The sequence below is a fragment of the Triturus cristatus genome, chromosome 5_1 (genome assembly GCF_964204655.1).
Source record: "Triturus cristatus chromosome 5_1, aTriCri1.1, whole genome shotgun sequence".
In the NCBI taxonomy this organism is placed as follows: domain Eukaryota; kingdom Metazoa; phylum Chordata; class Amphibia; order Caudata; family Salamandridae; genus Triturus; species Triturus cristatus.
In genome coordinates, this window is record NC_140587.1 from 80,918,322 (window position 1) to 80,944,888 (window position 26,567).

Here is a 26,567-nt window from a genome sequence, read left to right on the forward strand (position 1 = left end):
CTCAGGTGGAGGCCTCTGGGGTGCAGGGTACTCTCCGCCAGAGTCCTCCTCCCTCCCTGTGGCACTGGCAGATGGTGTGGCAACAGATGTTGACGCCACACAGGGAGGTGTGGACAGGTTTGTGGTGATCTGGAGGAGGCATTGGAGTATGTCCCGATGCACCGCAGTAAGTGCCTCCCACTTTGCCTCCATGCGGGCATGGTGGGCAGCCTGCTCCTGTTGTATGTCCTTAAGGATCCCCACTACCTGACCAAATCCTCTGGTGCTATCCTGGCACCCATCTATGATGCGTGCCAGTTGGGGGTCATCATGCAGTCCAGACCCCTCTGCAAGGCGCGCCCTCTGGTTCCCACCCCTCCCAGCACCCCTATCCACACGGGCAGGACCAGCGGCGGCACGCACAGGTGACACTGGGACCCCTTGGGTGGTGTTGCTGGTGGTGTTCGCTGCAGCTTCCGGGGGTCCTGTGTCCCTGTGCTGCGGGTGTTCTGTGGCCTTGGTCTGTCCATGTTGGCGGGGATGCCCTGTCTGTTTCCAGATGCTGGAGCCATGGGTACAGGGGGTGCAGATGTTGGTGCTGCTAGTGCTGTATGATGACTGACACCGGAGGTGCCAGGTTGTTCTTCGGCATCCGAAGAGGACAGAGACAGAGTCAAACCAGAGAGCTGAGTGTCCACCAGAGTCTGGGACTTGGAATCCTCTTCATTTGGTGCTGTATCCCCAGCACTACGTGTGTTTGGAAGAGACACACAATGTAAGTTATGTTTCTACGGGCATCAATGGTTCACAAACATGACATTTTCTACTGTACGAACGGATGCCTGCCTGTACACTGCTTTGTTCCGGCTTGTCACGGACAGAGATTGATATTGTTTCATTTCAATGTGCATGTCGAAGTGTGTATGCCCAGCTCATGGATAGATTTGTTGACAGGTGTGTCATCCCTATACACATGTGAGATTTAACAAGGACATACGTGCTATTCCACTGGGGATATGTTGTACTATTGGAGCATGTGTGGTAGCAGAGTTTGCTAGTCTTTGTGTGCCACATTGGTGTATTGGTATGACCTGGTCACAGTTCGGTATCCCTGTGATCTCTTTGGAGGAAGTGTTTTTTTCCTGTGTTCCTAGTTCCCATCTCATTTCATACAAGTGATGTCACCATCGTTAATGAGTCTGGTGCTGAGTTTTGTATGTGCATATGTGATTTGACTTGTCAATGTTCTCCATGGTGACATGGATTGGGCAATGTAGCACTCTGGCTTTTCAATGCTCATGACAGTGAGAGCCGGTGGTGTGTGTTGCAGTTTGGCTGCTGTGAATAGCATGTCTCCTCCAATGCTGTCCAGGTTTGACCTTGTGTCTACAGTGTCTGTCAGTGAGTGGTGTGTTGTCTGAAGGATGCCTATGTTTCAGCAGGATGTAGGAGTGGAATGCAGCTCACAACAGCACAGAGTGTGAATGTGAACATGCTATGGTGTCGGCTATATTGGTGTGTCCATTCTATTCACTGTCAGATGTCCCCTGTCAATGATGTATATGTGAGTTCCTGTGTGTTTTGTGTAATGTACCATATATGGGTCTCCACATTTGTCATCTGCAAGACACAACTCCCCTGCCCGGCCAGGGGGCACCCCTGGACACTGCATCCCCAGACAATGATTTAGAACATATGGTTGCAATAGCTGTGTGTGCGACCGGGTTTTGTTTGGCCAGTGCATATGTGTGATTGTCAGCCACATCATTTCTCAGGCCCAGTGTCAGACATCTTGTCAGTCCCTTCCCACTCCCTGTGAGGCGAGCATGGTTCAGTGTGAGCTTGCTGGGCCATGTGGGTGGCTAGGGATTGTCTGTGACTGCAACTCCCATCATGCTCCTGGCTACACCCCCCTTCCCAGCATTCCCATAATTCCTTCCTCTTGACTCTGCTTCCCTGTGAGGGGGTGTGACAGCTATCACAAGATGGCTGACTGTGAAGTCCTGGTGTTTGTTGGTGCCCAGTTCCCAGCATGGCCTTGTACTCCCCACGACAGAGCCCCGTGTCAGACATCTTGTCAGTCCCTTCCCACTCCCTGTGAGGCGAGCATGGTTCAGTGTGAGCTTGCTGGGACATGTGGGTGGCTGGGGATTGTCTGTGACTGCAACTCCCATCATGCTCTTGGCTACACCCCCCCTTCCCAGCATGCCCATACTTCCTTCCTCTTGACTCTGCTTTCTTTTGAGGGGGTGTGACAGCAATGGCAAGATGGCGGACTGTGAAATCCTGGTGTTTGTTTGGCTACAAGTCCAAAGAGAGTCCCTGTGCTTCACACAGCAGCACCCAGTACGGTGTATCTTTTGCTGGAAATTCACTGAGGTGTGGGTCAATGCATTCTACCCGGTGAGTTGTGTGGAGTTTTTGTTGAGGGAAGGGGGGGTCTCTCCACATTCTGATAAGTATGGTCAGAGCTGTCAGTCCTCCTTCTCACACCCCCCCAGACATCCCACCATGAAACGTGCTTCCATTGGAGGGCGTGCAAGTTGTCTTTCAGGATGTCAGTCAGTGGTGGCCTGCTTCTGATTTGCGCACAACCCCTACCAGGGCCTTGTGCTCCCCACAGCAGGACCCAGTGTCAGCCATCTTGTCAGTCATTTTCCACTCCCTATGATGTGGGCATGTTTCAGAGAGGTCTTGATGGGCCAATTTTGAGGGGGAGCATTATCTGTGACTACAAACCCCATCATGCTTTTGGATACACTCACTTCACCTGCATACTCACTATTCCTTCCTGTCAGTCAGCTGCACTGTGAGGTAGTGTGTTTGTGTTGGCAAACTGTCTGACAGTGTTCATTTGGCTTTGTGCCACTGCCTTGCTCTATTTGTTGTTCAGTTTGTACATGTCATGATACAGTTCCAAGTCACTATGAGATAGCAGGTATTGTGTTTGTCTGACTAGCATTCACATCTTGGGATGATTATCTATTGGTTACTGTGGCTTTGCTAACTGTGCATGGTTTCACTGTCCCCTTGCCACACAATATTGAGTATGTTGGTTGTGTACTCACCAGGCTCTGGTATGTCTGTTAGACCATGGACGCTCTCTGGTGGTAGGATGTCCCGCACCTTCTCCTCCCAGGTCCTGAAGTAGACTGGTTTGGCAAGAGGGCCACCGCCGGTGCGCTGACTTAAGGCGTGATCTTTCTCGATGAGTTTCTTGACCCTCCTGCGCACGTCATACTACCTGTTCTGGATATCGTCCTTTGTGCGCAACGTTGATGCTTGTGCGTTCACCTTGTCCACATTCCTCGCCCACATCTTGGTTTTCTGTGACATGAGGGTCCTTTGGACCAATGTACCAAACAAATGTGGCTCTACTCTGATTATCTCGTCTACCCGCACTTCTAACTCATCATCTGTGAAATGTGGATTCTTCTTTGGGGGCATGGTGATGGGTGGTGGTGAGTGATGTGTGTGAGGGTGGGTTAGTGTTGGTTTAGCTAGCTGTATGTGTGAGTGCTTTTGGTGAGGTGCTAATGGTGTGTGAGTTGTGTGATGGGTGAGTTGTGAGTGTGTATGTGGCTGCTGTGTGATGGTGTTTGCTGCTGGCTGTGTCTCCTATTTGCAAAGGATCTTGGTAGTGATTGATGTCCTTTATATAGGTAGAGTTGTGGTTGTGTCTTTGTCCCAGGTTTTTTTTAAATATTTATTGGCTTTGTCATTGCTTGTTTGGTCCTTTTTTTGTCTTTTTTCCTTTGGGTTTTCTAGGCATGAAGGAGACGTTCTTCTGACCGAGACAGACGCTGATGTTGGCTCGTGTGGGCTTCTACGCCTCGTTCACGCTGACTTCTGTGTTTCATACGCGTCGGTCGCGGAGATCTCTATTACTTGTGGGCCCTGTTTTCTGTGTGTGTCGGTCATGCGGCTTGGGCTCCGTGCGAGACGGTCTGAGTTTACACGCATTGCATCGTACTGTGCGGATCGGACATCACGGGTACGTGTCGGTCGTGTTCGTTCCGGGTTCGCGTCGGTCGGTGCAACTCGCGTCGGTTTTCTGTCCGGATCACTATTTTCCCTACGGCTCGATCGTACGGCTTGTATTCCGTATGTGTCGGTTGTAATTCACACGCGTACCATCGTACTGCAGGGGTCGTACGGCGCCGGTACGTGTCGGTTGGTCTCCGGGCCGGGTCCATGTCGGTCGGTACTTTTTGCGGCCGGAATTGGAATCGGCCCCTAAGTGGTAAAATATTAAAATCCACAAGCAACATATTTTACTAAAACTAATATAATCATTAAAAAAATACAATATTAAAAATAAACAAATAAATACATATTAGCATAAATCCAGTTTTACAAACATAGGGAAAGTGTTGAATTTTAAAGGGCTTAGATTTACTATTCCACTCCAATATACGCAACATTAGGGAAAGAGTTGGACTTTGAATGGCTTAGATTTACTATTCTCACTGCAGGTTAAGCAAAAGTAGGGACAAGGTTGGACTTTGGAGGGGGTGTTTCACTATTCCCACTCCAGTCCAAGCAGCAGTAGGATAAGTTTTCCACTTCAAAGTGGTTAGGCTTACTATTACCACTCCAATCTAAGCGACAGTAAGGAAATTGTCTTAATCATTTACCAAAATATTTTAATATCTAATAAACAAATTATGTTACTTAATAAAAATGCAAAATAATACCTTCACTTGCCTTACTACAAAAACTCTAAATATTAAAAATAAGCACCACATTTTTTTATTTAAATTAATACTTGAAAACAAATACAAATATTGAAAACTAAAATTATTTCACAAACTGTAAAAAAAACACTTAACATTAATTAAATTATGAATTAAAAAAAACAAATAACTACCTGAAGGACAAAAGTACAATTATACACAATTATCAAATAATCAATTACATATAAATGAACATTTTTAAATAGGATACATAAGAACTTTAATATCTTATCACCCTATGCCCCTCAAATAAGTTATGTTATGTTATGTTATGATTATTTATATTGCGCACAGCTGCCCCAGCTAAGGGGCGTCCTGGCGCATGACCAGTAAAAAACACAACAAACACTGAAAAAGAAATTCCAAGAGAGGGAACAGCTAAATAGCGAAAATTAAAACAAAAAAGTTTTTAAGGCTTTACGGAAAAGAAAAAGATCGTCCATCACACGAATCTCCAGCGGCAGCGAGTTCCAAAGTGCTGCTGCTTTCACCCGAAAAGACCGACCACCTATTCGGCTGAGCTTAAACCTCGGCACTACAGCTAGTGCCTGGCCCAGTGATCGTAAAGGGCGAGTCGGAACATAGCTAGATAGGAGATTCGAAAGGATCTGAGGAGCTACTCCTTTCATGATCTTAAAAGCCAAGCATAGTACTTTAAAGTGAATTCTCGACTTGATCGGTAACCAATGTAAGGATCGTAAAGTACTTGAAACCGAGCAAGACCTAGGCAAGCCAACTATGGCTCTTGCAGCGGCATTTTGGACACGTTGGAGGCGGATGATCTCTGCCTGATTTGTCCCTACCAGGAGCGAGCTGGCATAGTCCAGACGGGATATTACAGTTGCCTGAACCACCAGCTGCCTGGTGGGAGGGTCAAAAAACTTCAGGACAGATCTTAAGCCCCGAAGGACCCCAAAACAGCAAGCTGCGGTTTTCTTGGTGTGCCCAACGAAACTCAAAGTAGAGTCCAACCATACTCCTAGGTTTCTCACTACCGAGACCGGAGTTGGAGATGGTCCTAGTTCTGAAGGCCACCATCTGTCCCCCCAGAGTTCCTTACCCTTCCCGACAACCATGACCTCGGTCTTCTTAGCGTTGAGCTGGAGACAGTTGGCACTCATCCAGCTCGCCACTGCCCTCAGTCCATTCTGTAACCACACCAGCATCCCCGCTGATGGTCACCGCCAACTGAGTGTCGTCCGCACATGAGACCATATTCATGCCCCACTGCTTGACGACATCAGCCAGCGGTTTCACGTAAAGATTGAATAACGTGGGGCTCAGCGAGGATCCCTGAGGCACCCCGAGGCCCAGATGATCGAATTTGGACTGATAAGGTGGCATGGCAACGCAGAAGGACCGGTCGTCGAGAAAGGACCGAAACCACTGAAGGGCTAACCCCCCAATACCTATCTCCTCAAGACGATGTAGAAGGATGCGATGTGAGACAGTATCGAAGGCGGCGCTCAGATCTAATAGTACTAGCGCCGCCGTCTGTCCCCCATCCAGCACCGACCGCAGATGTTCAACCATCGCAAGAAGGGCTGTCTCTGTGCTGTGCCCAGCACGAAACCCGTTCTGGGTAGCATCCAAGATGTTAGCTCAGGTGAGATGGTCAGAGAGAACCTGGTTGACATGAGCCTCCACCAATTTTGCCGGCCAAGGAAGCAAAGTAATAGGCCGATAACTCTCCGGCTTCAGCGGATCCAGAGAGGGTTTCTTCAAAATTGGAGAAACCACTGCGCGCTTCCATTTAGCTGGAACCTTGCCCGTAGCCAGCGAGGTGTTTATCAACGAGTGGACCACGGAGCGCCCCAAAAAAGACTGATCCCTGAAGAGGGCAGGTCTTACCGGATCCAAAGGAGAGCCCGATTTGATCTTTAGGGATAGTCTATTAAAAGCCTCAGGTAGGAGCGGGGGGAAATAGTCCAAAATAAGAGGGACAGAAGAAATATCCACAACCTCCAAAAGCGGACTTGTACAGGGAAAGGTCCGGTAGATGCCCTGCACTTTCTCCAAAAAGAAAACAGCTAAAGCCTCACACTGAGAGGTAAAGGCCATGACCGGGGAAGAAATTCGTTTCGACAGAAGATCTGTAAGGGCCTTGAATATGGTCTTCGATGGGTTCAAACTGTTACAAAAATGCTACATAACATATAAACATTAAACTACACATTAAAACAAATAAAATACTACAAGTATTAATCAATTAAAACAGTCAGTAATTTACATAATTAATATTCAACTATTATATAATTAACCTGAAAATAAAAATAATTTAAATGTAAATACATTATATTTCAATTAACCCTCCACCCTATTTCCCAAACTACTACTAATACATAAATAACTAAGAATAAAATTTAGGGGGAGGAGCCTAGCGCGCAACCAAGATGGCCGCGTAGGTGCGAGGCTCCCGAGGACCTCCGCGACCTCCTGAATTAATCCTGGCGATATCCTGTCCTTGTTGAGGGGACTGTGTCGGGGAACCCGAGCTGAGGCGCCACCCGTTTTTTGGGCTCGAATCGGACCCCGAACACCGGTGGGAGCATCGATCGAAGGTTGCGGCCTTCTCCTCGCCGGCCCCCCGGATTGGAGTAGTGGGGCGATCCGGGGACAAAGTGAATAACAGCGGCGAGCGGGGCTGGGCGACTCGCGTACCCCGCACTTTCGCTTTCGCTTTTGCGCCCTCCTTGCTCTCAAGCGGGGTCGGGCGGCGGAGCGGGGTGCGGTGGTGTGGCCTTGTCCAGGAGCCCGGCTGACCCGCCGGCGGTGGGTTGACCCGCGTTTCGGTGGTCGCCCCCGCCCCCCCCCTGGCACCCGTGACTTGGTATAGCGGCCCGCTCGGGGAGCTTGACACGACGGTGGAAGAGCCAGCATGTCCACCAAACAAGATGGCGACCGGGCGAAGGTGAAGACGACCCGCCGTGGCACGGCGCACCAGGCTAACAGTATGGACCGCTACACGCTCCAGAAGGGTTCTCCGGAGACATCGCGTGCATCCCCGGTGGGCCCGACGGAGGCATCTGCTCATCCGGTGGATCTGACCCTCCGGGACGTCATGGGCGCCATCGCAGAGATGAAGGCCTCGGTGGACCAGCGTTTCGATACCTTAGCGCAGAAAATAGACTCGGTCCTGGTGGATGTGAGCCTTGTGAGGGCAGACTTGTCCAAAACAAACGACCGAGTCGACTCCCTGGCCCACACCACAACGAGCCTCACGACAGACGTGGTGGACCTCCAGAAGGAGGTGCGCCGGCTTGGACAGGCGAGCGCCCTGATGGACCGGCGACTGGAGGATTCCGAGGGTCGGGCCCGGAGAAATAATGTCCGTATTGTGGGGGTGCCGGAGGGACGAGAGGCGGAGGCGGCGGATCTTTTTGTGGAAGAGTTGATCCTGACCCATCTCCGGCCCCGGGGGCTGAGTAAGCTTTTTGCGGTGGAGCGTGCTCACCGGGTCCCCGGGGGCAGACCTAAGACTGGTGCCCCGCCGCGGCCTCTCATTGCCCGGATCTTTAATTTTCGGGACAGAGATGCTATCCTCCAGACCTCCAGGCAACAGGGACCGGTCAAGCTTGACAACATGGAGGTACATTTCTACCCAGACTTTACTCCGGCGGTCCAGAAGCAGCGACAGAGCTTTCTTGGTGTTAAACGTCGCCTAAGGGACCTGAACCTCAAGTACTCAATGCTCTTTCCAGCTAAGCTGAGGGTAGAGGTGGATGGTCGCACGCACTTCTTCGACCGGCCCGAAGCGGCTGGGGACTGGCTGGACACTTTGCCTGGAGATCGGGGCCGGGGGGGCGGGGGGGGCGCGGCGGGCGAGGAGGGCCCGCCGGATCAGAATTGAGGGGTGACTGAATAGGCCTTGCTCTGGACGTTGTTCCTTCACCATTTATTGATTGCGTATGTTCCCCTCCTATGGAGGTCGTGCGGGGTCTGTTGGGGGCTTCCCTCCTCCTCTGGGGGACTAGTTAGTATTTAGCTATGGGGCGACAGGCACACTGCACTTTGGGGGGGCTGTCTGGGCTCATGCAGGGGTGCAGGGAGGGGGGAGTTCTGTTGGGACCGGGGGGTGGGGGGGGTGTGTTGTTTGTTAGCACCGCAGGGCAAACCCGCTACTGTGTTGTTGTTTTTAGGATGCTCGATGGGGGACGACCGATTGTTTCGACGTATGATGGGGGGTAGGGATTTGACTGTGTTGTCATGGAATGTTAACGGCCTGGGGGATAGGATTAAGCGTGGTGTGGTCCTGCAGTACTTAAAACGTATTTCACCAGATGTAGTCTTCCTGCAGGAGACGCACCTTATAGGTAACTCCTTTCATGCAATGAATCGGCGGGGATATCGTTTGGCGGCCCATTCCGGCTTCACCTCGGGCTCGCGGGGGGTGGGTATTATGATTAAGAACTCGCTCCCGTTGGAGATTGATGAGGTGCGCCATGATGAGAGGGGACGCTACACGGTTCTGGTGGGAAGAATGGAGGGTAGAGTGTTTATCTTTATATCAGTGTACGTCCCGCCTGGGTTACAAGCCACCACATTTGCGGACTTGGGGCGCCTCCTTCTGGACCTTCCGAGTGGCCTGCTGGTGGTTGGAGGGGACTTTAATGCGGTAGCCTCTGGGTCTATGGATCGCCATCCCCCTAGGGACCTCCCCCGGGCACAGGCGTGGCTGCCCGGCCTTTTGGACACGCTGGGCCTGGTGGATTGTTGGCGATTAAAGCATCCTGCACTGCGACAGTACACCTTCCACTCGGGTGCCCATGGTAGCCTCTCGCGGCTTGATTACCTCCTTGTCCCGGCGGCCCATGCAGGGAGGGTGGGGGAGGTGCGCCATCTGGCGCGGGGTATCTCAGACCACTCCCCATTGTTGTTGCATTTCGATGTCTTCCCGAGGGGGGATGGCAGGGTGGCCCCAATCAATGCATGGTATTTGCGCGACCCCACCATTCGTGCCGATTTGATTAAATCCTTACAGCGATATTTCGACGAGAATGTGGGGTCGGTCCCCTCGGCCATCTCCCTGTGGGAGGCTTTTAAGGTAGTTCTTAGAGGGGAGGCCCTCTCCTTTATCTCCCATGCCCGGCGGCGCGAGCGGGAGGAGGTGACCCGGGTAGAGGCCGAGATTGCAGAACTGGAGGGTGACCTGGGGAGCGGGGTAACAGACGCCAAGTTGCATGTCCTACACCTAAAGCAGGCGGCCTATCGCGCCCTCGTCACGGAGGCGGCCAGGGGCCTCAGTAGAGAGCAGCAGGGGCGATTGTATGATGTGGGTGATAAGGCTGGCAAATTGATTGCGTGGTTGGATAAGAGGGAGAGAGCGAGCCGCGTGGTGCCTTTGATTGAGAGTGTGGATGGTGCATGTGTCACTGAGCCGGAAGCCATTGTCTCCTGCTTCGCGGATTATTTCCGCGAAGTTTACTCCCCGGTTTCCCCCTGTTCGGAGGAAGATTCCCATGCCCTGCTTCGGGACATCGCTCTGCCCTCCCTTACGGTGGAGGACAGGGATTCGCTGGACGCCCCTCCCACCTCGGACGAAATTGCCTTGGCTATTCGCTCGGTTGCATCCGGCAAGGCCATGGGCCCCAATGGTATTCCCGTCGAGCTATACAAGCTACGCCCGGATGTGTTGGCGCCCCACCTGCGCGCGATGTTCCTGGCGGCCCACTCGCAGGGTTCCCTCCCGCCGGACCAGCGTCTGGCCACAATTGTGGTGATCCACAAGGAGGGGAAGCCCCGTGAACGGGTCACATCCTATAGGCCGATTTCGCTCTTGAACGCGGAGCCCAAAATCCTCGCCAAGGTGTTGGCCAACCGGTTGATTGGCGTGGTGGGCGATTTGGTCCACCAAGACCAATCTGGCTTTATACCGCACCGCAACACGGCGCTCAATCTGCGGCGCTTTCACGGGGTGCTCGCGCGTGTCCCATTTGTGCGGGAGCCGGCCATCTTGGCGTCCTTGGACGCCACCATGGCGTTTGATACGCTTGAATGGCCATACATCTGGGCGATGCTGGCGAAATTTGGGTTTGGCCCGGGTTTCATTAGCTGGGTCAAATTGCTATACTCGGGCCCATTGGCGCAGGTGGTGGTGAATGGGCGAGTCTCGGCCCCATTCGCGCTGGGGCGGGGCACGCGACAGGGTTGCCCCCTGTCGCCTCTCCTGTTCGCCCTGGCCCTGGAGCCCCTGGCGGAGTGGCTGCGGTGGCACCCTTCTATCCGTGGTCTCCGCTGGACCCCCGAGCATGAGGACCGTGTGTCCCTCTATGCTGACGATATCCTTCTGTATCTCGCCTCCCCGCGGAAATCACTGATCGTCCTGGTTGATGTTTTGCGCTCATTCGGTCGCAACTCAGGCCTGGTCATCAACTGGGCGAAATCCTGTGTCTATGTGCTTTCCGGGGAGGCTCCGGTCCTACCACGGGACTGTCCGATCCAGATTGCCTCCCAAGGTTTTCGGTACCTGGGTATCTATATCACTCTTGACCCGGAGGCCCGCTATGAGCGGAATTTGCTACCCCCCCTCCGGCGCTTGAAGGAGGACGTGGTGCGCTGGCGGCGGCTGCCGCTCTCGCCGCTCGGCCGAGCGGCCTTGTTTAAAATGATGTCCCTGCCGCGCTTCCTCTACGTCCTCCAGAATACTATGGACTTGGTCCCGGCACGCTATTTCCGTGAGGTGGAGGGCCTCCAGCGGCGCCTGTTCTGGGACGGGAGGCCGCGCATTGCTCTGGCTAAATTGACGCTCCCGTGGTACGATGGGGGGGTCGCCCTCCCGGACATTAAACGGTATTACTGGGCCTCCCAACTAGCTGCAATTAATCATGGCCTTTACGGGCCCGCCTTGAACCCGGCATTTGAGATGGATAAGATGCTCCTGCCCGGTGGCGATTACAATCGAGCACTCTACGCTGGCGCGCCCGACTCCCGTTTGACGGGACCGACGCGTGTCATGGTGCGTGTCTGGCACGCGGCTAATGCAGCTATGGGGTGGAAGGACCGTTTGACCCGGGCGTCACCGCTGTATGCGTCTGAGAGGTTGGGCTCCCTGTGGACGTCGAAGGGCTTCGAGAAGTGGGACACGATCGGAATCAGCACGGTGGGAGATCTCTGGACGAGGGGGGGATTCAAAACTTTTGAGACGCTGCAGGCGGAGTTCCAGCTGCAGGGCAGTGAGTACTTTCGGTACCTACAAGTCCGCCATGCGCTGGGCTCCGTCTTCCCGGATGTCGCATCCATTCCGGAGTCTTCCCCCCTGGAGGACAGAGTCCTAGATGGCCATGTCCCGGACAGCACGATCTCCCTCATATACAAAAAACTGATCAACGATAGATCGTGCCTGCTGACTAGTCTCCGCGAGGCTTGGGTTGCCGACGGGCTGGAGCTGGACGACGAGGATTGGATTTCCGCGGTGGCCTCTCCGAAAGAGGTGGCCATCCCGGCTCGCCTTCGTTTCGTCCAGCTCAAGATCCTTCACCGGGTTTACGTGACGGGGCCAAGGCTTCTGCGTATGGGTTTTGCTGGTGACGGAATGTGTAAGCGTGGCTGTGGTGCGTTGGCGACTTTCATGCATATACTGTGGGAGTGCCCGAAGGTGGAGCGATTCTGGCGTGGTGTGCATGAGGTCCTGCGTGTGGTTACGCGTGTCGCGCTGCTGCCTGAAGCGAGGAGATGCTTGCTGAATGTATGGGAACCGAATGACTATTCGGTCCCGCAGACGCGGTGGGTGACTCTGGGATACATGATAGCCAAGCGCGACATTGCTCAATTGTGGGGATCCCAGAGGCCCCCTGCGGTGTCGGCCTGGAAAGAGCATATGGATTGGTGTATGTTTCGTGAAAAGGTGGTGTATGTGGCGAGAGGTAAGCCTGGGGCGTGGGTGAAACTCTGGGGCCCCTGGAACGCCTACCGCGGGGGTATTTGTGAGCCGCCACTGCTACCGGCTGCCTCGCCTGCTCCGTCTCCCTAGACGGCCCCCCTCCCTCGGCCGCGGGCGCGCGATCCCCCAGTCCCTGATCTATTCCCATTCCCCTCTCCAGAGTTCTGCTGCTGGTTTGGATCCCCCACTTATGGAGCACGTGCTGTCGCTTTGGATCACGGGTTGCCTTGCGGGTGTGGTTTTTTGGTGTTGTTTTGTTCCAAGAAAAGGGAACCGTACTGTGGGCATGGAGCTGTGTGGCCTGCACCATTGATTACTCCTGTTTTACTACTCTTCACTGCCGAGAGACTTTTACTGTATGTATGCAATATGCTTTTGTCATTCTAGCGGCCGGCCGGGTGGTTGTAGGCCCATACCTGTAACTTTTACAAACTGCAATAAACGGTTTCAAAAAAAAAAAAAAAAAAAAAAGAATAAAATTTAAATATACATAAAAATGTATCTAATAAAATAATGCTACTCGGATATGAATTTACATTGAAAAAATTAAAAGACAAGAGGCGTTGGCAAAAAACAAACAAGTTGGTTTAATTTAACACAGATAAAGTCTCTCAATATACAGAAGTTTTGGCCAACCATAGATACAGTTCGGTATAGGTACAATAATTGATCTTACATTTTTAAAAAAGAATCCTTGTCATAAAGAATAAGTACAACCATCTGATAAGGAGGACACAGGTGGCTCTCGACCTCCTGGAGAGCTAGTGTGGGCCTGTGCGTATGTGTCCAGATGTCCAGCATGGGAAGCAGGGGATCAATACTTGTGGTGTGTATGCTGTGTCCTGATTGGCTGAGTTTTCCTAACTTGGGGGCCGATTACAGTGACAGGCGGACTTTCGTCCATCCGCCATCGTGCGGGGTTTGGGACCGTCCGCCAGTAATAAATGCTGGAATGCATTAATGTTCCTTGAGTGCAAAATTCGGCAAGCTGGTAAATACTGCTCGGCATCCTTATTTACGGATGGCCACCAGGAGGATCTCAGTACTAACAAGACAGTGGCTGTAGGTCCTCTGTGGCAGACTGCGGCAGTGTCGTTACACAGTCACAAAACCTTGTTCTGAAGTTCTTGCTAGGAATGATTAGAGTCTGTTGTTGAAAATACATATCTCCTTAAACGGTCAATGACTCAGTTGAGGCTTTAGGAACCTTAGGATTTCCCTGCCGCCCCTTGACTCCTGGGGTCCACCCTGTTGTTGCCGAGTGGGAAAGGCCCTACCTGACGACCCTTGGCGCACTTTGTGACTGCCGCTGCTAGCGGTGGTGCATAGAGGGGAATCCACCCCCCTTTTGAAGCGAAGAATAAAAACAACCGCGAGGTCTTGCGGCCAGATGGGGGCCTGAGCAAGTAACACTGGGGCACAGTTAGGAGGGACCAGGCCGCCGTCACATTTACAGCACAACTGCCACAATTGCCACTAAGTCTGGGACTGTGCACCTTTGGGACTGCGCAAGTCTTGAGATTGTGCCCCTCTGGGAGTGGTGTACAGAACAGTGGTCATTGTCTGGGCCTCAGTTGCTCACGGCCCACAGCAGCACACCCTATCCAGTGGAAGAAGCACTATCAACAACCGCGACCGATCCTTGGTGCAGATCGGTCTTGTTCTTTTCCCTCCAGAGCACGCGCTACCCAAGGCGTCCTCACTATGGCTGGAGGTCGTAGTTCCAGGGCGACGGTCCAGAGCAAATTGAATAAGTTTGCGTGGGACAAGGGCCTGGGTGCAAGTCCGAAAGGAGGTACGGCAACTTCAGAAAAACACCAATCTGGAGAAGAGGTGAAGGAGTCGACGCATCACGACCGTTCGCACATCGCTGGAGTTGCAAATTGATTCTGTGTCCACGAAAGTCTCCCTCATCCGGCGGATATGCGCTCCATGAATGCGCGCCTAAAAGTGGTAGAAATAAAGGCCAGCTCCTTGGTTGACGACACCTCCGAACTTCAGCGCAAGATGGATGATCTTCAGGTCCACGCCTCCAAATTGAAAGCACAGCTGGATGACTATGAAGGGCACTCTAGGTGCAATAACGTCTGCATCTTGGGGATTCCGGAAAGGATGGAGGGGCCAGCAGCAAACTTGTTCATGGAAGAATTGGTTACCACCTACCAAAAACCAAGCGGCCTATCCAATCTCTTCTCCGCGGAGAGAGCGCACCGGGTGCCGGGCAGCAGACCGACACCAGGGACCCCCCTCGGCCCCTGCTGGCTCGGATTTTCAAGTTCAGAGATAGAGACACCATCTTACAGGCTGCCTGATCTGAGCCCCCAGTGGAATTCCAAAACAGTTGAATCACCTTCTTCCCGGACTTCACCCTCAGGGTTCAGCGACAGTGGCTCAGCTTCCTCGATGTCAAGAAGGCACTTTGTGAGCAAGAACTGAAATACGCTATGTTTTCCCCGGCCAAGCTGAGGGTGGAATCCGACGCAAAGGCTTGGTTCTACGCCACCCCTGAGGATGATTGGGACTGGTTGGATGGTTGGCGCGTTGCAGGCCGCAGGGGCAACCGAGTCCGGGGGGCAAGGAATGAGAGGGGTACTGAAGAATCCAGCGGGGGCTCCCCAGCCAGCAAACAGGAGATGGCAACAGGAGGGTCTGAATAACCGGTCCGTAAGTTGCCTCTATCATGGGGGGGGGATTTGTCTCTTTGCCTACTGACTGGGGTGGGATTCCTGCCCTCTTAGTGCTAGACCTCCTTGTGGAACTGTTGTTCTGGGACTTCTTCGCAATGAACATACTGTGATTTGGACATTGAGTAATTGTTGTATGCCTCTATCATGAGTCCTTAAAATGTCTACCAGTTATCTTGGTCTTTGGTCCGGGTGCCCGGTTGGACGCACGCACCCACAAGTTTAAGGGGTGGGCGATAGGCACAGGTGAGGGGGATTTGTTCAGTTTTGTTTTGTATTTAACGAGTGTGACGACTATGTGTGCCATCGAGTGTTGACAGCCACTATGCATTTGTTTTGTGCTGCTGAGCCAGATAGGAGAGGGGGCTTTGTTGTGCCGACACAGCCTGACAACACCTGGGGGAGGTGCCCCCTGTTCTCATGCTACACGACTTTAGATAACGGGTGACATAGTAGCTCGGCCTGGGCTTAAATTATTGTCCTGGAATGTTAACGGACTGGGGGACAAGATCAAGCGGGGTGTGGTGCTGCAGTTCCTTAAGCATCACTCCCCAGACGTTGTCCTCTTGCAGGAAACACACTTGCAAGGCAACGCATGCAAAGCCATGACTAGGTGGGGTTTCAAATTGGTGGTACACTTGGCATTTGGGTCTGGTTCCCGGGGAGTGGGTGTGATGGTGCGGAGGTCGTGTCCCATGGTGATAGACAAGGTCCATACAGACAACCTCAGCAGGTTTTCTGTCATCACTGGGACTTGGGAGGGGAAACACTGAACCTCCTTTCTGTTTATATTCTACTGGGCCTGCAGGCCCAGGCCTTTAGGGATCTAGGAGATCTTCTCCTGGCACTACCAGAGGGCAGAATATGGATAGGGGGTGACTTTAATTCCATTGTTTCAGACACAATGGATCGGTGGCCCCAGAGGGCGTTACCACCCTCTCGGACACAGATCCACGGCTTCCTCGGGTCCATGGGCCTGGTTGATATGTGGTGAAGAATGCACCCCAATGAGCAAAAATACACGTACTATTCAGGCGCCCACCGCAGCATGTCTAGAACAGAGTATGTCCTAGCATTAGAACACCAAGGGCCCGATGTAGGTAAAACCGAAATACCGAGTTCTTAATAGCGATTTTTACCGAATCACTATTAAGAACTCGGTATTTCCGATGTGGATAAAAAAAACGCTAAAAGTTAGCGAATCGGAAAAAAAATCGCAAATAAGAATACTGAATTTCTATTACCGAATCGGTGTTACCGATTTCTTAATACCAATTCAGTAATTAGCGAATCCGGTATTTAAAAAAGAAAAAAAAAAAAAAAAATGTGTGCTTCAGCCAATCCTGTGCTTCCTGATGACCTCACAACCAGGAAGTGGCCACAGCCATGCAGCTGCACTGATCCTGAAGCTGTTGGAGAGGTAGGGAGCAGGAGCAAGAGCACAGGAGCTGCACAGCTAGCACCTATCTGATACACAACAAGAGAACCATGGACTCGCAGGAGAAGGGGAAGGATGCTGGAGAAAGAAAGCACAAGTTCAGTGAGAGGGAGTTGGAGGTCCTTATAGAGGAGGTGGTGAAGGATCACGACCAGCTCTTTGGCAAGAAATCACTGCATGTCCCTGAGGCACAGAAAAGAAGGATTTGGCTGGTGATCCAGCAGAAAACCAATGCAATTGGTGTCACCCATCGCTCAACAGAAGACCTCAAGAAGCGATGGTATGATCTCTGGAAACGTGCCAAGGAGAGGGTGGCCGACCGGATGAAACAAGCCAGGAAGACCGGTGGGGGGACCTAAACAGCTCCTGCACCGACTGCATTAGAACAAATGGTGGAGTCCACCCTCCAGCCGGAGAGCGTCAGTGGCATCGGAGACGTGGACAGTTGAGCCACAGGGTCCAACAGACAAGGTAAGATGCATGCACAGCATGCTGTGCCCCCTCCCTAACCCCAATCCCCCTGCAATAATCCCACTCCAGACCATGTTTTGCCTAAAATCAGCAATGCATCATGGGAGATGTAGTCCCTATAAACTAATAGCACATCAGTCAGTCCGCAAAAAGCATATGCACGTAGACGCCGACAAAGGGCACACAGCCCTGAGGCAGAGGAGTCCAGTGTCTTCTCCGGTCTAGAGGGGCAGATGCTTAAAGTGCAGCGCCTGCAAGGAAAAACAATGAGGGCAATGCAACACCAGATGGTGGCAAACAATAGACACATCAGTGACATGAAGGAGACCATATACTGCCTCAACAACACCGTGGCAGAGGGCATGAAGGAGATGTCTGATGCTGTGCGGCTGTTATGCAGCAAGATTGATAGCGACCGTGGTGCAAGGCGTAGGGACAGACAGAGACTGGTAGGGCACACTAAGGCAGTTAACAGGCTGTGCAATGCCACCCATGTCCTCAGCAGGCGCTCAGTGGTCATGCAATTGGAGATGGCCAAGTGCAGTCACCAGTGCTTTGGAGGTGCTTCAGACCAACCAAATTGCTGCCACAGGGTCGGGGGATGGGGCTGAGAGTGAGGAGGCAACAAGCCGCAGCAGCATCACCCCCCCATTACAGGAGAACAGGAGGCGCAGTGGTAGTGGTTCAGCCGCAGGACACAGCACTGACGAGGACAGTGCGCCTGCTGACCGCAGCAGTGCTGCGCGTGGGCACAGAAGATAAGCACTGCCATCACATTCCATTGTCTGGTGGGTGACTTAACCCATTGGACACAATGATGGGACTAGGGATGATGCATGGTGGAGTGACTATGCCATGTTTGGCCTGACCAGGCACTGTGAGGCCATCATAGTTTTGCGGTGTGCTGTACAATTGCCTGACTGAAGGTCAATTAAATGCCGTCACACAATTGCAGTTACTAGCTTTGTCTCATTACTTAGAAATAGTTGTGTGTGATCTCTGCCCGTCTGTGTCTCCCATCTGGTGCAGCTGTGACACCTCTGCGCTGTGCTGTGGCTGGGGACATTCCTCATCCTCATCCTCTGATTCACTGATTTCCTGGGGTGTCCCCCTCCTTGTGGCAAGGTTGTGCAGCATGGCACATGCAGCTATCATTTTGCAGCAGATCAGGGGCCGGCACTGCAGTGCACCTCCACTTTTGTGGAGGCAGAGGAACCTGCTTTTGAGGAGTCCAAAAGTACGCTCAACCACATTGCACGTAGATTTATGTGCCACATTATATCTCCTTTCACTTGGGGTAGATGGGTTGAGGTACAGAGTCAGGATTAAAGCACACACCGCATATGCGCTACCACCTAAGTGTAAAAGAAAGGAAAATTATTCACAGTCGGCAATCGTTGCATCAAATGTATACTTCAGGGTGTGTCACATGGATTTACCTAGCAGGTAGTCTTCTTCAAATTCACCCGCAGCAAGACGGGTATAGATCCCACTGTTCCTGAATATGTAGGAATCATGCGTGCTCCCTGGGAATTTTGCAACTATGTCGGGGATGATGTGAGTAGCGAGTTTATGTACATTGATTTGCGATATTTTTTTAGCGATTCCTTATTTTGCTAATCGCTAAATAGTGAGTTGGTGTGCCATTTCCGCTAAATAAGGAATCGCTAGTTGTTTTCAGTTGTTTTTGGCCGATTCCTTATTCCGCGATTCTGTGTTTCGGCCTCTACATCTCACATGAGTTAATAGCGATCGCTAACGCTGACATTCTGCAATTTTCAGCGTTACAGATTGCTATTTGGCCACCTACATCTGGCCCTAAGTCGTTAGCATCAAGGAGATTCAACACTTAGCCAGAGGCATCTCTGACCATTCTCCGATACTTTGTCGCATCGAGGTTGGGGAACCTATGGTAGAGCGCACGGCCCAGATTAATCCCTGGTACCTCAAGAATCCCCATGTCAGTGACTGACCCGACTGGAGGGTGAAATCTTGCAATTGGAGGAGGTGCTGAGGGAGCGGGATGAGGAGCATCAGCAACTCCGCATAAAAACTAAGGAGTATGCCGACTTGGCAACAGAAGCAGCCTAACTCTATCATAGAACCACGCTTAGCAGAATATACGACGGTGGCGATAAAGCAGGTCGGTTGCTGGCTTGGTTAGACAGGCCGGAACAGGCACACCAGGCAGTGGTTGAGATCGAGATTAACTCTGACACCCGCCTAACCGCCCCACAAGACATAGCAGACGCATTTGGGCAATATTATCAGTCCATTTATACAGCCCAAACTTCCCACTCGAAGGAGGAGGCCACCTGCCGTCCCTTGCTGAGGAAGAACGCCTTGAACTTGATCTAGAAATTATGGACATTACGGGGTGGGAAAGCGACGGGTCCTAATGGATTACCAATAGAGCTATTTAAACTCACTTCGAGTAAAATTGCACTGTATCTTACTAACATGTTCCTGACGAGCAAAGAACAGGGACTACTACCGGTAGACCAATGACTAGCTAACATCATTGTTATTCACAAAGAGGGCAAGCCAAAACACAAATGCTCCTCCTACTGACCAATTTCGCTGCTGAATGGAGAAGCTAAGATCCTGGCGAAAATCCTGACCTCCCGACTATTGCGGGTCATTACCCGCCTGGTCCATCCGGACCAGTCGAGTTTCATGCCCGCAAGGAACACCGCCCTCAACCTGTGCCGACTTCACGGTGTGCTCGGTCGAGCAGAAACGATAGAGTAGGATGCAGTAGTAGTGTCACTAGACCCCGCTACAGCTTTTGACACCATTGAACGGCCCTTTATATTTGCGGTGCTTTGTAAATTGGGAATGGGGCCGGAATTCATTGGGTGGGTTCGACTTCTCTACCATAAACCTCTGGCCCGGGTAGTAGTCAATAATAGGACTACCTCCACCTTTGTTCCTAGCCGGGGCACCCGGTAGGGATGCCCTTTGTCCCCGCTTCTCTTCGCCCTGTCTCTCGAGCCACTGGTTATGTGGATCCGTAATCATCCCGTCGTCAGAGGACCTAAATGGGCTCCGGGATGGGAGGATCGCATCTCATTGTATGCAGATGACATCTTGCTCTACTTGGCTTCGCTGGCTGCCTCCCTCAATGTGATTCTAGACGTCTTTCGATTCTTTGGAGATGTTGCCGGCTACAGGATAAACTGGTCCAAGTCAGTGATCTACGTCCTTAGCGGGAGGCTACATTCGTTCCCATGCGGACTCCCACTAGTCGAAGCAGTCGATAGTTTCAAGTACCTGGGGATTAGGGTCTCTGAGGATCCCACTAAATTCTATGAACTAAACCTCCTACCGCCTTTGGCACGTCTCAAATCAGACGTCAGGCACTGGAAGACGCTCCCTCTCTTCCTACTAGGCCGTGCTGCACTCTTTAAAATGATGTCCCTTCCCCGCTTTCTTTACGCCTTGCAAAATGCCCCAAATTATGGCAGCCCCCTGTATTTCAAAGAAATCGACTGCCTCCTGAGAGACCTGCTCTGGGAGGGCAGGCCCCCGTGCATAGCTCTCCACAAGCTCACACTGGGATGGTTCGATGGGGGAATCGGGTTACATGATATAAAGCGCTTATGTACAGACCCCAATGTGACCAAGCCTTTCAGATTGACAGATGGTTGCTGCCGGATGGGAGATTTGAGGGAGCACTCTATGCGCACGCCATTGGTCCCAACTTGACGGAACCTACTGCGCATGCGGTGCGAATATGGAAGACTGCCCTGCAACGTCTGGGGTGGGAAGGCAAGATCACGAAGGCCACACCGCTCTGGCTATGTGACCAACTAGGATGCTTGATTCGCTTGAAGGGCTTTGATCGATGGGATCTTATTGGAATCTCCAGGGTGGGTGACCTGTGGAAGTTCGGGGATGTGGTCACCTTTGACCAGCTACAACAGGACTATGAAATGGCACTCTACGAACATTTTAGATACCTGCAAATAAGGCATGCCCTACTTGCAAAACTCCCCAGAGGGGAACCGCTCTCCGAGTCCTCCAAATTGGAGGATAGAGTGCTAGATCGGGACCTACCAGAAAAAGCCATATTGATAATTTATAAAAAGCTGATAAATAACTTGCCGGACCCACTGGACCATCTGCGTGCTAAGTGGAACCATGATGTGGCTGGTCTGGACAATGATGAATGGTTGGCAGCAGTGGCTTCTCCTCGTGAGGTGGCCATCTCTTCTAGGTTGCGTTTAGTGCAGCTCAAGATCCTGCATAGATCGTACCTTGCCAGATCAGTCCTGGTCCGAATGGCGCATAGCTTTGAAGAGACTTGCACTAGATGATGTGGACAGGTAGGCACATTCATACACACGCTCTGGGAATACACGGCTATTCAAAGATACTGGGCGGGAATTGTGGGACTCATGGAAAGTGTATTGGGTCATCAGATTGATGGCAATATTAAATATTCTCCTGAAAGCCTGGGGCCAACAGAACTTACCGCCAAAGAGCGCCTGTGGGTTATCTTGGAATTGATGGTAGCAAAGCGTAATATAGTAGGGCTGTGGAAGGCCCAGGAACCGCCCAGACTAGGGGATTGGAGCAAGCACATGGACTGGTGCATGGTCACTGACAAAAATGATTTATGTTGCTAGAGGGTGCCCCAACAAGTGGAAACAGGTCTGGGATAGCTGGAACACATATAGGGGTGGGATCTGCGAACCCCCGTTGTCCAAGGATGATACCATTGCACAACGACTGAGCACGCTGCAACTGTAATAAATGTGGCTGATGTGTCTCTTGGGAGTTGAACCTCCTCTGGCTTTTACTTGCGATATCAATACGAAAATATGTCACACTTGATTTCAATAAAAAGGTTTAATTAAAAAAAAAGAACCTTAGGATTTAACTGAGAATGAGTGAGATGCGCTTGTACAAATGTTTGTAGAGCAGCAGTTATTTGATGGGGTTGAATGATTGCTTGAACAAAGGGATATCTTTGTGATGGCACATCAGCCAGAGTGTCCACTTAATGAGGGATAAGGACTATAGGGATATAAGTAATGAAGAAGGCGTACTGCGCTAAGCAGTGTCAATTGTTCTGTAAATTACAGAGGCTCTCTTCTTTTATATACAAGAGCGTTTGAATCTCAAATGATCATGTATTCGGATTTAAGGATGTCTCCATTATGTATAGGTCACAGTTTTTAGTAGGTTTGATAGGTAGAAGATCGGGTGTTCAAGTCCGGCCTAATCCTAAAATTGGAAATGAGTTATCATTCGTCAACTCGCTTCTATTATCTTCCTGAAACATATCATAATCAAGCGATCCATAATCATAATTTTTATTTGAATCAACACCTTTCTTGAATATCTTGCTTGGGACGGAAGGGATGGGCTCTCTTTCTTGGGGGAAATGTCTGGTAGAAGATGTGCAGATTTTGTTAAGGATATAAAGTAAGAAAAGGTCAAGGCCGTCCTCCTGCCTGGAAATACTTAAGGCAGGAGGCCCACCAGAACAATTTCCAATACCTTCCTCCCTCCCCAAAAAATGCTTTTCAACCAAGACTAGATGCTCCATCCGTCAAAGTTAAAACTGTCATGAATTTTATGTAGTTCCTTCACACTGTCACAGATATGATCAATCGGTTCCAAAGTACTCAGCAAGGGGGAAGCTTGGGTGGGCAGTGTGCAGCTCAGTGGGGAGCTTTGTGGATGGACAGTGCACAGTTCAGTCCTGGTCTGCGTGGATGAGCAGCGCAGACCTCAATAGGCCGATTGACTGAGGAACTGAGGGCTTGAGCAGTGTACAGCTTAATGGGGGCTGAATGGATGAACAGCACACAGCTCTGTGGGGGAGGTGTTGTATTGTATTGTGTTGTAAGGGTTATTTATAGAGCGCACTGTGACCAAAAATGGTATCCTGACGCTGCAATATTGTGTAAGATATAGCAGATGGAAAGCTAAACAGTGGCTACTAGTGGGGAAATAACCAAGTCTTCAGTGCCTTTCTGAATTTTTGTAAACCAATTTGAGAACGTAGGGAGGCTGGAAGTCCATTCCACAGCCGGGCCACGTTAACCGTGAAGGTACGTCCTCCTTGTCTAACTTTCTTGTACTTGATCTCCTGGGCATAGTTGCCATTAGTAGAGTGAAGGTTCCTGCCGGGGGCATACTTTTTTATTTTATTTTGAAGAGGTGCTGGCCCTTTATTATGTAATGCCCTATGAGCAATACATAGGGATTTGAAAACTAGTCTCTGCTTGACAGGTAGCCAATGAAGCTCCTTCAAGGTTTCTGTGGCCTATGAGTATTGGGGTTTGTTCAGTGTCAGTTTGGCAGTAATGGTCTGAATACATTCAAACTTTTTTAGAAGGTAACTGGGGGCTCCTAGCAACAAAGAATTGCAGTAGTCCAGCCTGCTTAGTATTACCCCTCTGGAGATCAGTGACCTGGCAGGTATATCGAGCAGTGGGTATAGTTTCCTAAGAGCAAGTATCGGAGCAAAACAGGTACTGGTGATCTTATTCACTTGTTTTTCTAAAGATAATCCTTGGTCGATAGTCACACCCAAGTTTCCTACTGCCACAAGATTGCCCGAAGGCTTTTCCATGGGTAGCGGCCAAAAATTCAATGGTAGAGACACCGGTATTTTGTTGGAGGAGCAACAAAGAAATTCTGTTTTATTTCCGTTCATCTTCAGTGAATTGGAATTCATCCAAGTTTCTGATGGTATCCTCCTGGTTGTTATTCGGTGACAAAATTAGTTGTGTGTCGTCCGTGTAATTAATTAATTAATTTAACATTGTAGGTTCTTATGAGTGTGATCAAAGGTTTAATATAAACATTAAACAAGATAGGGCTAAGTGAAGTGGGTGGAAGGCATAGAGCTCAGTGGGGAGCTGTTTGTGGGCAATGAACAACTCAATGCAGCAGGTGCTGCTTAAGGTCTGTGTGTGTGCAATGCTTAGTCTAGTAAGGTTCTGGGTGGGCTGTGTACTGCTCGTTGGGAATAAAGGTGTAAGACTGCATGGGTGGGTAGTATAAAGCTCAGGGGAGGGCTGTGTGGGTGGTGCACTGCTCCGCTCCGTGGAGGACTGCCTGGGTGGATAGTGCAAAGCCCGCTGTGGGGATTGTGTGTGGAGTTTGGTGGGTGAGCTTGATAGGTGAGGTTGAGTGACAGTGCACAGCTCTGAGCCAGCTGTGTAGGTCTGAATGTGAAGCATAGGGACAATTTGGGGGGGGGGGGGGGTAGTATGCAGCTCATTGGAGGACTGTGTGGGTGGGCCGTGCCCAGCTCAGTGGAGGGCGGTGTGGTGACCCGTGCACAGCTCCATAAAGGTCTGTCCGACTGGATAGTGCATGCCTCAGTAATGGAAGGTGGGTAGATAGTATACAGCTCAGTAAGAGGGCCTTGTGCAGCACAGCTCAGGGTCAATGTGAGTGAGCAGTGCACAGCTTAGAGGGAGCTATGGGAGTAGTGCAGAGCTCAGTGGTGGTTCTGTGTGCTTAGGCATTATACAGCTCAGTAGGGGTTTGTGGGTTGTGTGCTGGTGGGCAGTGCACTGCTCAGTTTGGGAGACGGATAGACAGTACAGCCCAGTGAGGGGCTGTGTTGGTGGGAGCAGAGAACTAAGACAGTAGAAGGAAAGGTAGCAAGCGTGTGCAGCTGCAAAAAACACCGTTTTCTTGCTTAGCTTTAGCTTCGCTCCACCTGCGCCCCTAAATATGGCACCAGCCCTAGTTTTGTTGGTTTCTTTCAGAACGCCTTGTGACCCCTTACCTCACTACACACTACATATGGCGGTGTTCATTTAAATCTTCCCAGAATCTAACCATCATTTCTTTGATGCTGACAGGACAAGGTGAGAGCTGAGAAGGAGAAACTTGCGTCTGAGATGGAAGAGCTGCGCCAGCGTCTGAGAGATGAAGAGCAGAAACTGCACCAGAGACTGGAGGAGATGGAGGAGACAATTACCAGGGTGGAACATGCAAATATCTCCAAACTGTCCAATCGAATCGCCTCTCTTAATGCCCTGATAACAGATCTAGAGAAGAAATGCAAGGCATCGGTGTTGGAGCTCCTGAAGGTGAGACACTGCTTGGTGAATACAGAAGTGCTGGCGTGAGAGGCGTTGAATGTAAGTGGAGAACATGAATGATCAACAGACAGGGTTAATTTACACTGACCTCCTGTATTCAGACAACCCAGCAAAATATACAGACAAGTTAAACTAATGACAAATCCTCCTGCTCTGACGGCAAAACGCAATGTACAGACCGATTAGGTACAGAGGAACCTACTTGTATACTGACGGCCAACACGGTATAACGAACAGCTGTACCTACATCAAATGATGCCATTCCGAAAATCACACTGAGCTGTGTCATGTGACCTCATTCAGATTGTGGTTGTAGATTATTTTTTCAACAACTAATCTGAGCACGCAGGCTGTAATAAAGAGTCCAACTGTAAATGATGTAAAGTCCACTTTCCAATTCATCTGTGTGGTTCAAAAGGATGTGTCATCCATAAATCTTCACAAGCAAGGTTAGTTGAGTTTCACACATTCAATGAAAAATCCAATTAATAGATGAATAGTACAACCAGCATACAATTGTTCAGCCAATAGCACGGTTCAGCCAAAATGTCTTTCGTCGATAGGCCTGTGATACCTTGACTTCTTCAGGGCTGTAAACATTTAAGTAACTGTCAAAAGAACCTGCACCTACCACTGGTACCGGGCATAAGATTAAAATAAGAAATGAGAACAAAAAAAATTATGAAACAAAAAGAGTAGGCTCTAAGAGTAGCCATAAAGGAAACCTAATACAACATTGTCACTCATCGTGCAACACCTCAAATAGAGAATCACGTTACATAGAGAGTAATAAAAAACAAGTGAGTAGTAATACAAAGCAAGGATTCCACATGTGTTATAACCCATGAAATTGACAGACGATGGGACCATCTTACCCAACATGCGAGAGTATTTTTGCCATAAGTGCTAGACCGCATAATGACTAGAAACGTGAAATAGAAAAATTATTAACAGAAAAGAGTTCATAGTAACCTGGTTTGTCGATAGAATTCCGCTCAACCTTAAAAAGAGTATTTCACATCTGGATAACCGGCTAAGTATTGCCGGGATCATAAGCCATTATGTCAATGTATTACCTGAAAAAGGGAAAAGGAGCACACCTGAATCCCGAAGAAGTAAGAGAACAAGAGAAACAAAAAGAATTATCCGTACATAAACCGATGTCATACACTTATACAACACGGCAGATAGTAGTTAAGAAGAGTAAGATAGACAAACGAATATGGCCCAAAGGTAAGGCTAATACAGGTCAGATAATAGCAGGATAGTAGTAAGGAAGAATAAATTAGCAAACAAATATGG

General features: G+C 50.5%; 1 protein-coding gene across 1 annotated transcript in view; it reads left to right on the plus strand.

The window, feature by feature from the left end:
- Positions 1-26,567, plus strand: part of LOC146830253 (E3 ubiquitin-protein ligase TRIM39-like) — a 175,605-nt gene that overhangs the window by 98,596 nt on the left and 50,442 nt on the right. Inside the window, exon 3 of the mRNA XM_085604453.1 lies at positions 25,023-25,253. Coding sequence (XP_085460579.1) covers positions 25,023-25,253 — 231 coding nt within the window. The remainder of the gene's footprint in view (positions 1-25,022; positions 25,254-26,567) is intronic.